Genomic DNA, 13,675 nt, shown 5'->3' with positions numbered 1-13,675 from the left:
ACTGTTCTACGTCACAACATTCTGCTCAGTGTGCTTTTCATCATGTTATAAATAGCATGGAATCATAATTTCACCGATGCAAATCATATTTTAATATAATTTATTATCAGCATAAGTTAATAGCCACTTCATGTCGCAGGTATCTCGAATGCTTGGTTTCAAATTGGTAACATTTTGATTTTGTGGTTGTTCTTTCTTATTTGTAGACGACCCTTTGAAAGTAACGTGTAATATGTGGGATTTGAGGTTTTGACAGAGATGAGTCTGAAGATTGCCGTCTTCTGGGTCACACTGCCTCTGTCATCATGGTGATGGATGTGATGACGGAGGCAGTATGACCTCTGAAACTTTGGTGGAAGTCTACCAGACTACACGACGCAATAACGCTGAAGGGTTAATATTACTGTATTTATCCTATAAGATGAACTTGGATACGATTCCCTTATACCAGGAAAATATTGAGAAAAAATTTTGTTAATTGTCCGCATAAAACTTGTAAATGCATCACAAATATAACATTTCCTGTATCTTCATAATTGTCCATTTTATGTCCAATTTAAATTTATCATCAGTACTTTGGGCCAGTCTTGACATTGGTTGCGCAGGCGATCAGTGTGGACGAGGACGTGACATTGATCTCTGAATTACAAACAAGTTTTGTCCCGCCAGGATGATGAGTGTGTATTCAGACTATCTGCAGGTACATTTGTGTAAGCGAGATTACATTGCTACTTTCAATTGTGTCAAAACTAGTGTAATTGGTATGTAATAATAAGAAAGTATTTACCAATAATGTCTGTTCAGAAATCTTTGTGTCATTGCCTTAACTTCAAAAGAATTGTTCAGTTAAAATGTATTTATCAGAAAAATAGGTAAGAACTATTTTCCAGATGTGAATGAAAATATTGTAGTCCCTGATATACAGCATCCATTATAGTATTCAGACACGTCATCTGTCGGTATTGCCTCGGCCAGCTTCGCTCGCATTTTGTGTCGCAGCCAACCACACTTTGTCGTTACTAGAGTCTGAGTACCACTCCTTGCATCACTGGTTTTGTTGCTTATGCGTATTGAGGCAGTCAATTAAATCTTACTGTTTTGATTAGGATGTTGGTAGGTTGAATGTTCACTCAGATATGTTGGCTGTCATGAATTGTTCTTGGGCTACCAGCCGTGTAAGGTGGCTTAATGAAGAAAACGCCAGCGTTTTGAGTACCATCTTTGTCCTCGTCCTCCGTGTACAGTAGTTGTAGGAGATCCCGTCCGTGCCCTGTGTCTGCCTGACCCAGTTTCATGTTATTGGCTGGTGTGCAGAGTGACGTGCTTGCTATTTTTAGCCCAGCTTTCCGAATGGATAACATGTTCGTTACCAAGTACCAGGTCTGGCTCAATTAGAAACCCCCGTTTTAGAATTTTGTGTCAGTTCTTATATGATGAGTCATTTTTATTTTTATTGAAGCTCAGTGTACAGTAAGGGTTATTTTAGGTTGTACAAATAAAAATTAAATTATGCAATAACTTTTAATGTAGAGCATTCCAATATCAAATTTTAATATACTGATGTAGTACGTGACCTTCGCATTATATGTAGCTACTTTGTGCAAAAATACTCCAGGAATTCAGATTTGCATCAAAGTAAATAAATATTGAAAATACCTCAATCACACAAAAATGCCATAATCCAGTATACAGACACATTTAAAACCTAAGATTTGATAATATTTTTGTTTTAATTATAAGTGGGTTACAAAATAACTATAAAAACAGTGTACAGATAGAATGTATACTGGACCAAACCTAACCTAACCTAACCTGACCTGCATTGTTGGTATGTGGAATACAAAGTGGTAAGTTTATTAGTTTTCACTCACACAGCATAGGATTTGAGGTTTTAGGTTATGCCTTGTGGTTTTGGAGGAACATACTACCTCCATCATCAAGGTTCACCAGAAGACCACAATGTAAACTTAATGGTGTGTTGAAAACATTGTATAAATATTCATTGTCTTGAGTTCTGCCTCTGTCCAAGCACCATTCCAGGTGGCTCTTCTGTCTGTTGCAACATAGATTGTGCTGGATACAATTGATTTTTTGAAGGTACATTAATGATGGTACAGTTGGCATTATGGCTTTCATGTGTAGAAATTGCTTGTTTCACAGTTGAATTGCATGACAGCTAGTGATGTATTGTATGGAAATACCATTTGTGAATCAGTGTTTGGATTTTTTATTACAATTTTAGGGTAGCTACCTGAATATAAATGCATGGACAAGGTACGTAGAATATTTCTGCAGAAGCTAAATGTTTTTTTACATAATGGTTCTTAATGAGGGCTGTATGTGGAGGTAATTTTGAGATGAAGGAAGCAATTTACTATCATTGTCACCATGATCATAATTGATTTTTGGCAGGAAATAGAATATGGGAGCTCTGGATTTCTTTTTAAAAATATAAAAAACTACTTACTTTTTATATAGTGAAACATTAAATGTATAAAACCGTATATGGATGACAACTTAAATGCCATCATTAAGTAATTCAGATTTGTCTGTCCTGTTGCATAATTCTCATTTAATTGCCAGTGTATAAGCCTATCAAAATCCACTATTTGGTCTTCTTTTTATTTTTATATATTTGTCATTATTATTGTGTTGTGTTTAACAGAATGTAGTATGACAGAAGGAGAGTAAGTTGTTGAAATTTTTAAAGTGAGAGGATGGTCATTGAAGTTAAACTTTGTGTACTGAATGTAAATAATTCATAACAGAATTGATATTTAAGTACAGTTTCCAGTAAATCAAAATAAGAGGTGACCTTACTTAGCAAATAGCTCAGTTGATTATGTATTTCACTCATGGGAGGCCGCAGTGAATGGAACAATGCAGGCTAGGAGCCAACCGGCACATGGGTGTGTCTGTCGGTCAGCTTTGAGGTTAGGTCAGACATTCGTTCAAGTTGTTCTGACAGTGCACAGTGTTCTGTTGTTAAAGTGAACTTTTGTGAACACTGCAAGATCAAATATCAGTGATCATAAATCTAAAGGATCTTTCAAAATCATTATTTACTGCTTAGTTTCTTGTACATTGGTATTATGTCAGAGATGAACAGTTTATTTCAGTAGAAGGATTGTTAATGTTTTATAATTTTTTCGTGATGACAGAAACATGGAAATGTGCTCAAGAAGCTTCACAAATGGAATCAAGCTTTTGACAAGACTCCATGTGTTCAGTTTTACATATAAGGTAAGAAACAAAGCTACAATTCAATCTCATTGCCATGAACAGTATTTAATCAGGTTATGAATTAACTTGTAAAATTATTTCAGAAGTGTAGATTCAACGCAGTTCGTTTTTTATCAATACTGATTTCCCCATGAACACGGACATTGCAAAGTGCAACTTGATACGCCTAAATTGAAGTATCTTATTAATACTCAGTGAATGGTAATCAGAAAATGTGACATATCTCGAGATTAGCAAAACTAAGGTTATGTTCGTTGAGTAGCAAACAAATAGACTTAATCTGATTTAATGGTCAAATTCGTAGGTATATAAGTTTTAAAAATCTATTTATGATGCTGTGTGTATTTTGCATTGAACAATCGTACTACGTTCCATTTCTGCAAAAGCGTACTGAAAACGTCAACTACGTGATTTTTTATTTTCAGAATTTGGTACTGAATTTCAGTTGTGACTGTTTGTCGTGAATGATGTGTTGAACAAAACAAATGTAGGACAGGATTTCTTTAGTATTTGTAGTACTGAAAGTATGTGCTGTTTATTAATTTCAACATCCGGTATCATGTTGGACATAAATATCTGACTATTTAAAACAACGTAAAAATGTGTTCCAGTTTAATTACTGTACAACAACATAGCATTTAGGCCAGTTAAGTGTGTTTGCCTTTCATTTGGTACTCAGTAAATTACGGCAAATACATTCCAGAACATCTGTAACAAATGGAATTGCGATATGTTTTCTTGGAGGTAAGAACTGAATTCAGATTTAGATTAACTTTTTGCTTTAAAGAATTAATGTTTAGGAGAAAAAGAAATATCGAAGTTGAATTCAACGTCCATAAGTAATACAAGCAAGTGGCTTCAATTACGTAGATGCCCCCACACCCCCGGCATTCCGACGATCATGGTGGTCGAAGGGAAGGGTATGGAATAGATAGGGAACGCCCATGAGAAGAAAAACACCTTTATTCCTGGTGAATACGACTATTCAGTCGGAAGACATGATAGGACATACAGTGTGGCCAACTGAAAAAGAGGACACGAGGGAATAATATTGTCTTGCATCGCCGTGTGTATCATAAATTTTGTATGTTACGAGGTTTTGAGGTCAGACCTGCACACACACATATAAGTCTATGTTTATTTCAGATATTTAATTTTCATTGTGGATTTGGTCCACGAGAAGTTTCAGGAATTCTGTGCATTTTTTTTTATTAAGTGCTTACAGTCGAGACACGAACATTGTGGTCACAGGAAAATGCTTCATTTTTTAATGCTTAGCATTTTAAGTTCGGTCCTGACTCCGTTTCCATCAACGTCGGATGAAACTGCAGTTCAGCTCATCCATCTTAACCGTTTAAAGCAACATGTTCATCTAAATAGTACTTACAAATTAGGTTCTTAGAATCTAATGAAACTCGTAAATAATACACAGTGTGTGGGCAAAATACAAAGTTATTGAATTTTGAAGTGTGTGGTACATACAAGTACCACTGGGTGTTAAAATAATTGAGGTTCTTTTCCTCGTCTTAATCAAATTTACCCTTCTTTTTTTAATCCATGTCTGTGGTGTTCCTGTTCACCATGGATTTGTTTCTAACCCCCCCCCCCCCCAAGAAAGAGGTCTACGAACATAATGGTGTTTCAGCTACTGAGTCACCAGGACAAGTATTTTTGTTAACATTTCCGTAAGAACTAACAACCGTAATAATTAAGGCTTTGACCGGGATGTTCTTTTGTTAAATCTTATGTGGTACCGCCTGATTCGACTTCTAATGGTTAAGTGAAGTGTTTTCTTCGCGGTACGGTCTGGATTCGTAAATATTATGAAGACGAGCTTCGGCTTCAAAAGGGTTAACCAGCTGATTTTCGTAATGGTGAGGTGTAGTGTTTTCTTCGCGGTACGGACTGAATTCATAAATAATATTCAGACGATCTTCGTCTTCAAAGGGTTAAGGAGCTTGACACACCGCATGCGATACGTAAGTCGTTTCGCAGCATCACGAGTCCAAACGCCCCCAAACATTTGTTAGTTTGAATGTATTGTGCCATTGGAGGATTTATCGAGGTTATAATTGTGGATAGGGAGGTCTGGGGCCCGTGTCTCTGTCTCGAAAAGTCGCTTGGAGCATCTGTGGAAAGCTTTTCGGACAAGTTCTGGTAGACATTTTGGCAACTGCATTATGGGAACTTCAGAATCATCACTCGGAACGAATTTCTTCGGTCATATTAAGTAGTTGTGATAAATACACTACTCGCGGTAGCATTTGCAGGAGCATCGAATCATTTGTGCTGTGGTATGTGGCATCAGTATATTAAATACGGACGAAGCGTTAGGATTTCTCACACTAATTCACATTTCAAACCCTCCGAAATTCCCCCCAAAAAATTAGAATTCGTCGGTGTAAAGAGACGAGGGACGGACTGTAATTGAATTTGCACGTGTACAAATTATTCACAACAGCTCAAAAATGTGTAGGTTTCGCCTTAATTTTTATGTGAGAGCAGGAAGAGATTAGTTTTGTGTTGGCATGTGCCGTTCTTCTGCGCAGCTTCCGCTCCTGCGCGTCGTAAATGAAATTACGAGGTACGGAACATCTGAGCGCCAAAACGGCATATGTCACAGCCTGAAAGTTTTCGTTATACGAAGCCCACGTTTATCACTTAAACGGTGAACTGCTTTTGATTAAATGATCGCTGGGTCGCGACCCACAAGTTTAAAAGCAGTGATCTACGATTTATAGATTCTTTGGGTGTGGTGCGCTGTGGCATCCCCTTGTTCCATTTTCATTATGCTGATGGACCAACTTTCCCCATTGCGTATCCGTGTCTTTGGCCTGGCGTGACAACACAGTTTTTTTAAAGTGGACGTGCGTTCGTTATGAAAGCGTGGTACTTAATAACACTGCAATGCGGATTAATGACCGCAAGTCTTTCGAAACTGCCTACTAAAGTTTGTAAGAGATATATGACGCCTGTAAGTCTCATTTGAAGATGGCTGCCTTCTGGATTGTAGCGCCGTAGTACTCCCAGAATTTTTCCAACGTTTCAAAAGTCCTTGCTGCCGCCATCATCAGGGCGATGAGTGATGAGACAGCCGCCTTCGGGCTCACCGCTGTGAAAACCTCAAATCCTACTCTCCTGTCATTTTAGCTTCCATGTTTAGAGACATTATCGGACGCTTTGTAAGCGTGTGTTTCGTACGCGGAGTGATTGTCCATCGCCTTCGAGTTTTATGTTATACAGTGCCGCACAACAACCATTTCAGAAACATTTGATTTAAAACATCATTCGTCGTTTGTTTTAAAGTATCATCCGACAAAAGGCAGGATTTAACGGGAGTCCCAAACGACGCACCTCGTTGCTATGAAGTCGTAACAACAATACTGTGAAGTTCGGTGCTTCTTTCGAAAATATTAAGTTCGTATAAGATGCTTAATTGTGTTCTATAAAATGTCGAGCTTATAGGGCTGTAATGAAAGTTAATGTCTGGCAGGAGGGAAATCCTCAAACCATCGACTACAAATAGCATGTGAATTGGTCACCTCATTCAGTCACATAACCGGTTGTGTTCTATTTTATTTATTCTCAGTTTGTTTAATGTCGTATTAAATAAGTTGGATTATATATCGTCATATGAAAAGATCATTAGTGAATATCGAATTGAAAAGGTTGTGGAATGAAACGATCGTGGCCTAATTTAATTTTATATCTCGGAATTTGAGTAGGGGGACTGAGGAAAGCCAGGAGAATCCCCTGTTAGTATAACCGGTCTCTGGACCACGATCTCAGCACGTAACATTCACAAAATGAAGCAGACGTACTGACAATTCGGCCCAGCTATGGAATATATTCAACAAATAAACGACGATGAGTGAGAAATCCCTCCTTGTACTTAATCGAAGACGTCTTGGTTACGTCAATGATTATAATTTAGTGTCGCGTTGTCCCTAGATCATGCACTGCATTCTGCTTACTACGAAATACCTGAAGTCCTTTGCTAGTATTCTCCTGACGCATCACAAGATATAAGTTGGCATCTGCGATGATGGCACATTATTTTTGTAACACAACGCCTGAGCACATTCTCAGAACACATTTTCAGTTCTCGTTCTGAATGAATGACTGGTTGGCTGACTGAAAGGGTCCGATGTGCAGCTACACTAAATGTTGTCAGGCGAGTATTTATCACATTTACTCAACAGTGAAAGTTCACGTTTCATCACTTTCCAGATAAACCACGAAATAGTATTAAAATATATTAAAATTGTCCGTCAATCACAATAAAGTAATATAAGATAATTAGATGGTTAAAATATTATCCTTTGTTCCGTATCGAGTACTCGATTTACATATGGAACATTCTCGACATGTTTCGGGTTTCATAGAGCCGTCATCAGGTGTATGTTATAAACTCTTAATTCAATTACTAATTTTTTTACAATATCTTATAAACCACGAAGAAAAACGTCATAAGTCTCTTGTACGCTGGATCCATTTTGGGAAAACAAAGTACTATTTGCGCTTTAAATGATGCTTTCGTCTTAGTAATGCAGGTTCAGGGACTTCACACTGTCTGGATTTATAAGGACAGATTCGCAATACGCTAAATCTCTCTTCGCCACATTCATTGGATGCGATATCAGATACAGAATATTCAAACAAACACGCAACGGTTTGAACCCCCGCCACGTATGAAATACTAGTGGGGAAAATGTGAAAAGCTGCTCCCCCTGATGAAGCCGATTTCCTCCTCAAGTAGAATACGAGGTTCTGGGCCTCTGCAAATCCACAGACGCCACTTAATCTTGGAAAATAAACTGTTAGGTGTGCAATCAGCAAGCCATCGAGAGATGGCGGCATGTTTTCTGGCTAAAAGAACACGGCAGGCTGACAGGCAACACGTGCCCACAAGGCAAACTAAAAAATAAATAGCCCCTGAAACTACGGAACCTTCTAACTAAGAGACAGGTGTTTTGAGTGCAACTGAAAGTAAAATTTCTGCCGTAGATTTGTTCCTCTGACTACTTGTCGTTTCTTATTTGATGTAAGACTCTGAAATAACTTTCTAAAACTCGTTTAATTTATTCAGGTACATGCATAACAAAATATAAAACTTATTTATTTATATATATATATATATATATATATATATTTAGCGACAAGCCTTGATGTAAAGTTACAGATCTAATTTATCGACATGGCAAAATCATAAGTTTTATCGTACCTCACAGTTGACGTATTTTGATTTAAAGGACGTCATAAATGGATCGATGATCACGTTGTGCCTGTGGCTATGTTTTTGCGCACGCGCATTGGCAATAAGAGCATTATTTACCGGCCACTCATGGTAAAGTTGTCCTGGAAATAACCTTTATAGGTACACCGGTTTATAGTGAATTATTTGCCTTAATTTCTCAATCTATGTATTAAGCCTCTGCACGAAACTTTCACTCTTGTTTCCCAGCTAGCTAAAATGAATTAAAACTTAAGAAAACTAAAATTAAACTTAATTAGACTTTTATAAAGCCCGTGATGCAGGTAGGAGAGAAGTATAAGTAATAGATAATTGCCCACCGAAAAGGACAGAAAAAATCTTACTTAAAAATGCATTTCTATTGAAAAGTGCAACAAATCAGCACGAAAAAAATAAAATCATTACTCGTCTTTGCTTAATTAAAGTGTATATGATCCTACATGAAAGTTACTTAGAGGCCACAATAATTGGGCTGCGTTGTTTTGAAGTACATGACCGTAGATGGTCACATGTTATCCCATAAGACCAAAAATACCCTAACAGCAAATAATCATCAACCGACTTAGCTACCAACATTTGCTTGTTGTGTAGATTCACTCTCATTGAATTTCGTATACGAAAACTATATTTTGCAACATTTGTCAGCGAAATTACAGTAAGAAATAAGCAAGTGTGGTAAAATTTACAAAGTAATACGTAGGCCAAGACTCCCACTCACAGACGGCAGAATTAAACAAATCACAACAACTCTTAAACAAAGCAAGCCACTGAAGGAGACTATGTGGTCGGTGTCACCCGCCCAGTGAATACAAATGGAACTTTTCTTACGCCGATGACTCCAGCGATTGAGTGCAAATGCTTAGCTTGTCAACAGGAGAACCCGAGTTTAAGTCTCGGTTACTTAAATCTACAGAAAAGTCAATGAAGACCTGTACATTTTCTCCATTCCCTCGTGTAGTTCAATTCCCTGTTGTAAGACTTGAGGTTCTCACAGCGGTGAGTATGAAGATATCCGTCTTCTGGGTTGTTGCGCCGTGTAGTCTGGTCGATGTTTACCAACGTTTCAGGGGTCATACTGCCTCCGTCATCAGAGTATGAAGATTTCTGTCTTCTGGGTTGTTGGGCTGTGTAGTCTGGTCGATGTTTACCGACGTTTCAGAGGTCATACTGCCTCCGTCATATTCATCGCCCTGATGACGGAGGCAGTATGACCTCTGAAACGTTGGTTAACATCGACCAGACTACACAGCGCAACAACCCAGAAGACGAAAATCTTCAATTCCCTGTTCTTCGTCGGCTCCACACCTCAAATTTAATAGAAACTACGCAATATTAAAAACAGCGGGTAATCAAACAACGCGTGGGATTACGACGCTAATGTATGGTCGTCCCAGGGCGCACTTTTCAAGAAAATTGTTTTTATTTTGTAATCTGAAGGTACTAGACCAGCTAATATTATGACAAGTAATTTCCCTAAGACGCACTCCAATAGCATCGTTTCGTCAAAGTCTATCCCCCGGTATAAGAAATAAAATAATTTCACAAGAAGAAAGTCGCGCTACCATTTTTCCCATTCGTGATGAACATGCTTCCCATCTTACCACTTTGTTAGACTGTTAACAAAGGTATGTTTCCTTAAACACGTGCTGCACATTTTGTAACAAACAGATTTACCTCCAAATTTCTCAGGTTCAGATTTTTGCATGCCAAGTTCATCTACAAATACGACTTGTCGGAACAAAAACGTTCTCATACTGCCTTAGTATCAAAGGCACAGGTGCCATAGTGCAATGGGGCACGACAGTTCCAAACCCCAAGCCGCAGTGGACTTCTTGCTGTATTATTAACTTTCCAGCTTATTATTTGTTCATCTTTTACACATATCCGTTTTTAATATTATATTTTCAAATGTCTTTGTCATCCGGTGCAGAATTACTTCATGCCCCTAATAACGTTGTCGCCGTGTAGTCTAGTACAAAATGGCCGATGTTTCACAGGTGGTTACAGCCTCCATGATCATTGCAGGGAGACAGTAAGTAGCTCTGAAACGTCGGTAAGTTTCTACCAGATAACACGTTTCAACATCCTGTAAGAAGCCATCTTCTTTATTGTACGCCTTTGCGTTGTAGCGGTTGTGAATTTCGCAAAATAGAACAGGTCGTTATAATTTAAATAGCTGATAAAGGAACGTGTGCAGAGATTTGGTGATTGGAGAGGTGAGGGGTAGGAGTGTATGAGAGTAAGGGGTATAATAGTGTAGGAGGCTGACGAAACGTCGCCACGCCAGTGCTGAGTGCCTTGGGAGTTCGAGCTACAAAGATTCGAGCCAGTCCTCATTTTGTGTATCGTTCAATTGTGTGATCGCATGAGATGGCCACGTTAATTTGTGAACCAGGTGCGTTATTACGTTAGATGCGTGCTAATTACACAATTATATATCAACTTCTACATATGGTTCAACAGTAGTAAAAGGCTTTGCCATGTTTATAAGTGGTCTCTATTGCCACCTATATGTAGCTAATGTGGAGAAATGCACTTCCGGTGACTGACAAGGAGAAATACAATGTTAGCGCGCGAGACACTTACGTCCTGATTCCCAGGGCCGACATAAAAGTGTACACAAAGCAGAGATTCAGACAAGAGGATGATAGCTGCATGTATCGCCAGCGATTGTTTGAACATAACCTCAAATATAAGTTACTCTGACACTTGCTAAAATTGTGTTATTAATTGTAAGCTCTCGTTCAAAATCACGCGAATGTCAAGCTGGTTTCAGCTAAGTTAAAGCTTCTTGACTGTAGTTTGATACAAAATATATAAGTATTGTTTTCCTCCTTTGTCCCAAGAACAGAAAAAGAATTTATGTTTATGTGTGCGTGTGTGTTACTTTCACGTGTCAGGTTTCGTATGAGACTGTACAGACTCGTATTTGTTATTCTGTATACGAGACTGAAAATGGCGACTCGATGTCTTGTAAGCGGGAATCCGTTGTTCGATCATGACTTAGCTACGAATTATTTATTCAAGCGAAACTTACAATAAATTATGATACCATAAACTTGTTGTTTATCATTTTTGCCATTAGTTTGTGTGGAATGTGAAGTCCCATGGCTCTTATAAGCTGTGTGACACACGAGTTCATAAATCGCCCAAGTGACGGTCACCCTTCAGAACCTGACATTAAACACGGGAGTGTCCCTGAAGCTGACTTATGCATCCGGGCTGTACTCCTCACTTAGTGGGGCAGTGTCCGAAATTTGTAGGTGAGAGAGGGTACGCTCGTAATAAGACTACATGAACGAGTTTTTAAAAGCAGCTGCTGATTGCCGGTAGTGAAGGCAATTTGTCTATCTGTGCCACGTTTCAGTTCGTTTTTATGATATTAAATATGGGTAAATAAGACCAGCTCACTCGTTTGTGTAGATGATAATGATTAAAACCTTCAGGCACCTTTCATAATAACCGTTTCTCACATCTGATACAGCTTCCTTCTGGATCTGATTCAGATAATAGTACAAGGCCAGCCCCGCTGTAGCACTTGGCGTGACTTGTACACTAATTTCGTCTTGCCCCCTGATTGAATATCAGTTAACAGGTCAGTGTGATTCCGCCCAGCTCTGAGCCCGTTCATACCCGCTGTTTTTATCGAACCTTCAGGAAGTGTTTGGGCGTTGGCTTTTTAAGTCTCACCTTATTTATGAGTAACAGTTGAAACCTGGGTGTGACGTTCCGAATCAATTTAAGTCTAATTTTCAGGACCTTATGTCACTCATGAATAGCTAGTTTGCAACCTAGGAAACTGCAGAGTAGTCGACTGTTATGACCACTGGAAATAAGCCTATAATGCGCGTAAGAGAGGCAATTTTTTCTTAGAAAATGTCTGAAAATCTTGATGGAAAAAGGTCATTTGAAAGACCAAGATAAATTTATCGGGCAACCGCCATGTAGATACTAATGCTGGCATAAGATTAACTGATTAGCTAACTACACGGAGCAGAAACCTTCTTGAGAAGCTAACATTTGCTTACGGGCAAAAAAATTCTTTGTCTTTTATGGAATACAAAGATTCATTACCGTCGTCATCAAAGCCCGCCACTGATTTCTATCTTGAGCTAAATGAACCCAATCCACACACTCCCACCCATTTTAATATTATGTTTTCATATGCTCCAAGTGATCTCTTCCCTTCCATAAACATCCTTCAAAGTTTACGAACGTACGGAGTGGGGCAGATACCGAATGTCTACTTTACCAGTCCTCATTTGGCCTTTCTAAAGCTCATTATCAGCTAGGGAAGAACGTGTTTCGACCAGAGTAGTGGAAAACGTGTGGAGTCTTTGTTTACTAACCAAGGCAGCGACAGTCTTTGAACAGGATTAAAAATATTGACCACAACACGGAAATAATCTGGAAGAGCGTATAGGCCTACGATTAGAACGCCCACGTCCGCCCTTAGAGCGGCGTTAAACACGTGTATTTCGTTTACACGTGGTATGACTTACGTCTGTCGTAAAGTTACGTCAGCTACAGCAAGAGATTGGGCAACGCCTTCGATGTCTACGAAGGCTATCAATAGCTAAGATTACAGGCGTCTAATTTTTGGATAATTAGTGAATACTGAATTAGTAAGAATATGAACGTCGACTGCATTTGTCTGAAGGTGATGAGGAAAATCACCGACCGATATTTGTGCCCGGAACCTCCGAGGTACGAAGCAAGGAATGCTAAACACTGTTCCTCAACGTTAGGTGGCGCGCTCTTAGGTCCTACAACCTTTGTTACATTAGTAATTACGAGGTGCGATCGGAAAGTTTCAAGGCTGCGCGTATAAAAACCCGTACACTTATCTCAGGTATTAAATTCATCCATCACCCTCGAAGTAGTTCCCCTGGGAGTGAACACAACGATCCCAGCGCCGCTGCCAAGCCTGGAAGCATCCCTGGAAATCTTTCTTTGTCAGCCTGTCAAGCGCCATCTGCGATTCTGCCTGAATCTCTTGCCAAAGAGCTGCTTCCTTAAGTCTATACGCCGTACTTCCGTCACTTTTAACAATTCTAGATGCGTTTCTTGATGTATGGAAACACAATGTTTGACTTTCGCTTGTTTTTACTGCATTTCACTCAGATGTAGGAAACTGGCGACAGATGACTTGCAAACGCTGTTCTGTTATAGCCAGAC

The 13,675-nt window shown here is 38.9% G+C and overlaps 1 protein-coding gene across 1 annotated transcript in view; it reads left to right on the top strand.

Moving 5' to 3' along the window:
* The first annotated feature begins 1,656 nt into the window (after window positions 1–1,656).
* The window catches only part of LOC110831512 (puratrophin-1), a 370,795-nt gene continuing 358,776 nt past the window's right edge, over window positions 1,657–13,675 (top strand). Inside the window, exons 1-2 of the mRNA XM_087347486.1 lie at window positions 1,657–2,274; window positions 3,162–3,243. Coding sequence (XP_087203612.1) covers window positions 3,166–3,243 — 78 coding nt within the window. The 5' untranslated portion in view covers window positions 1,657–2,274; window positions 3,162–3,165. The remainder of the gene's footprint in view (window positions 2,275–3,161; window positions 3,244–13,675) is intronic.

The sequence above is a fragment of the Zootermopsis nevadensis genome, unplaced genomic scaffold, assembly GCF_977971745.1.
Source record: "Zootermopsis nevadensis isolate Lab colony 2312 unplaced genomic scaffold, Znev_1.0 Znev_ptg000011l, whole genome shotgun sequence".
Taxonomy (NCBI): domain Eukaryota; kingdom Metazoa; phylum Arthropoda; class Insecta; order Blattodea; family Termopsidae; genus Zootermopsis; species Zootermopsis nevadensis.
This window is presented reverse-complemented; position numbering and strand designations above follow the sequence as displayed.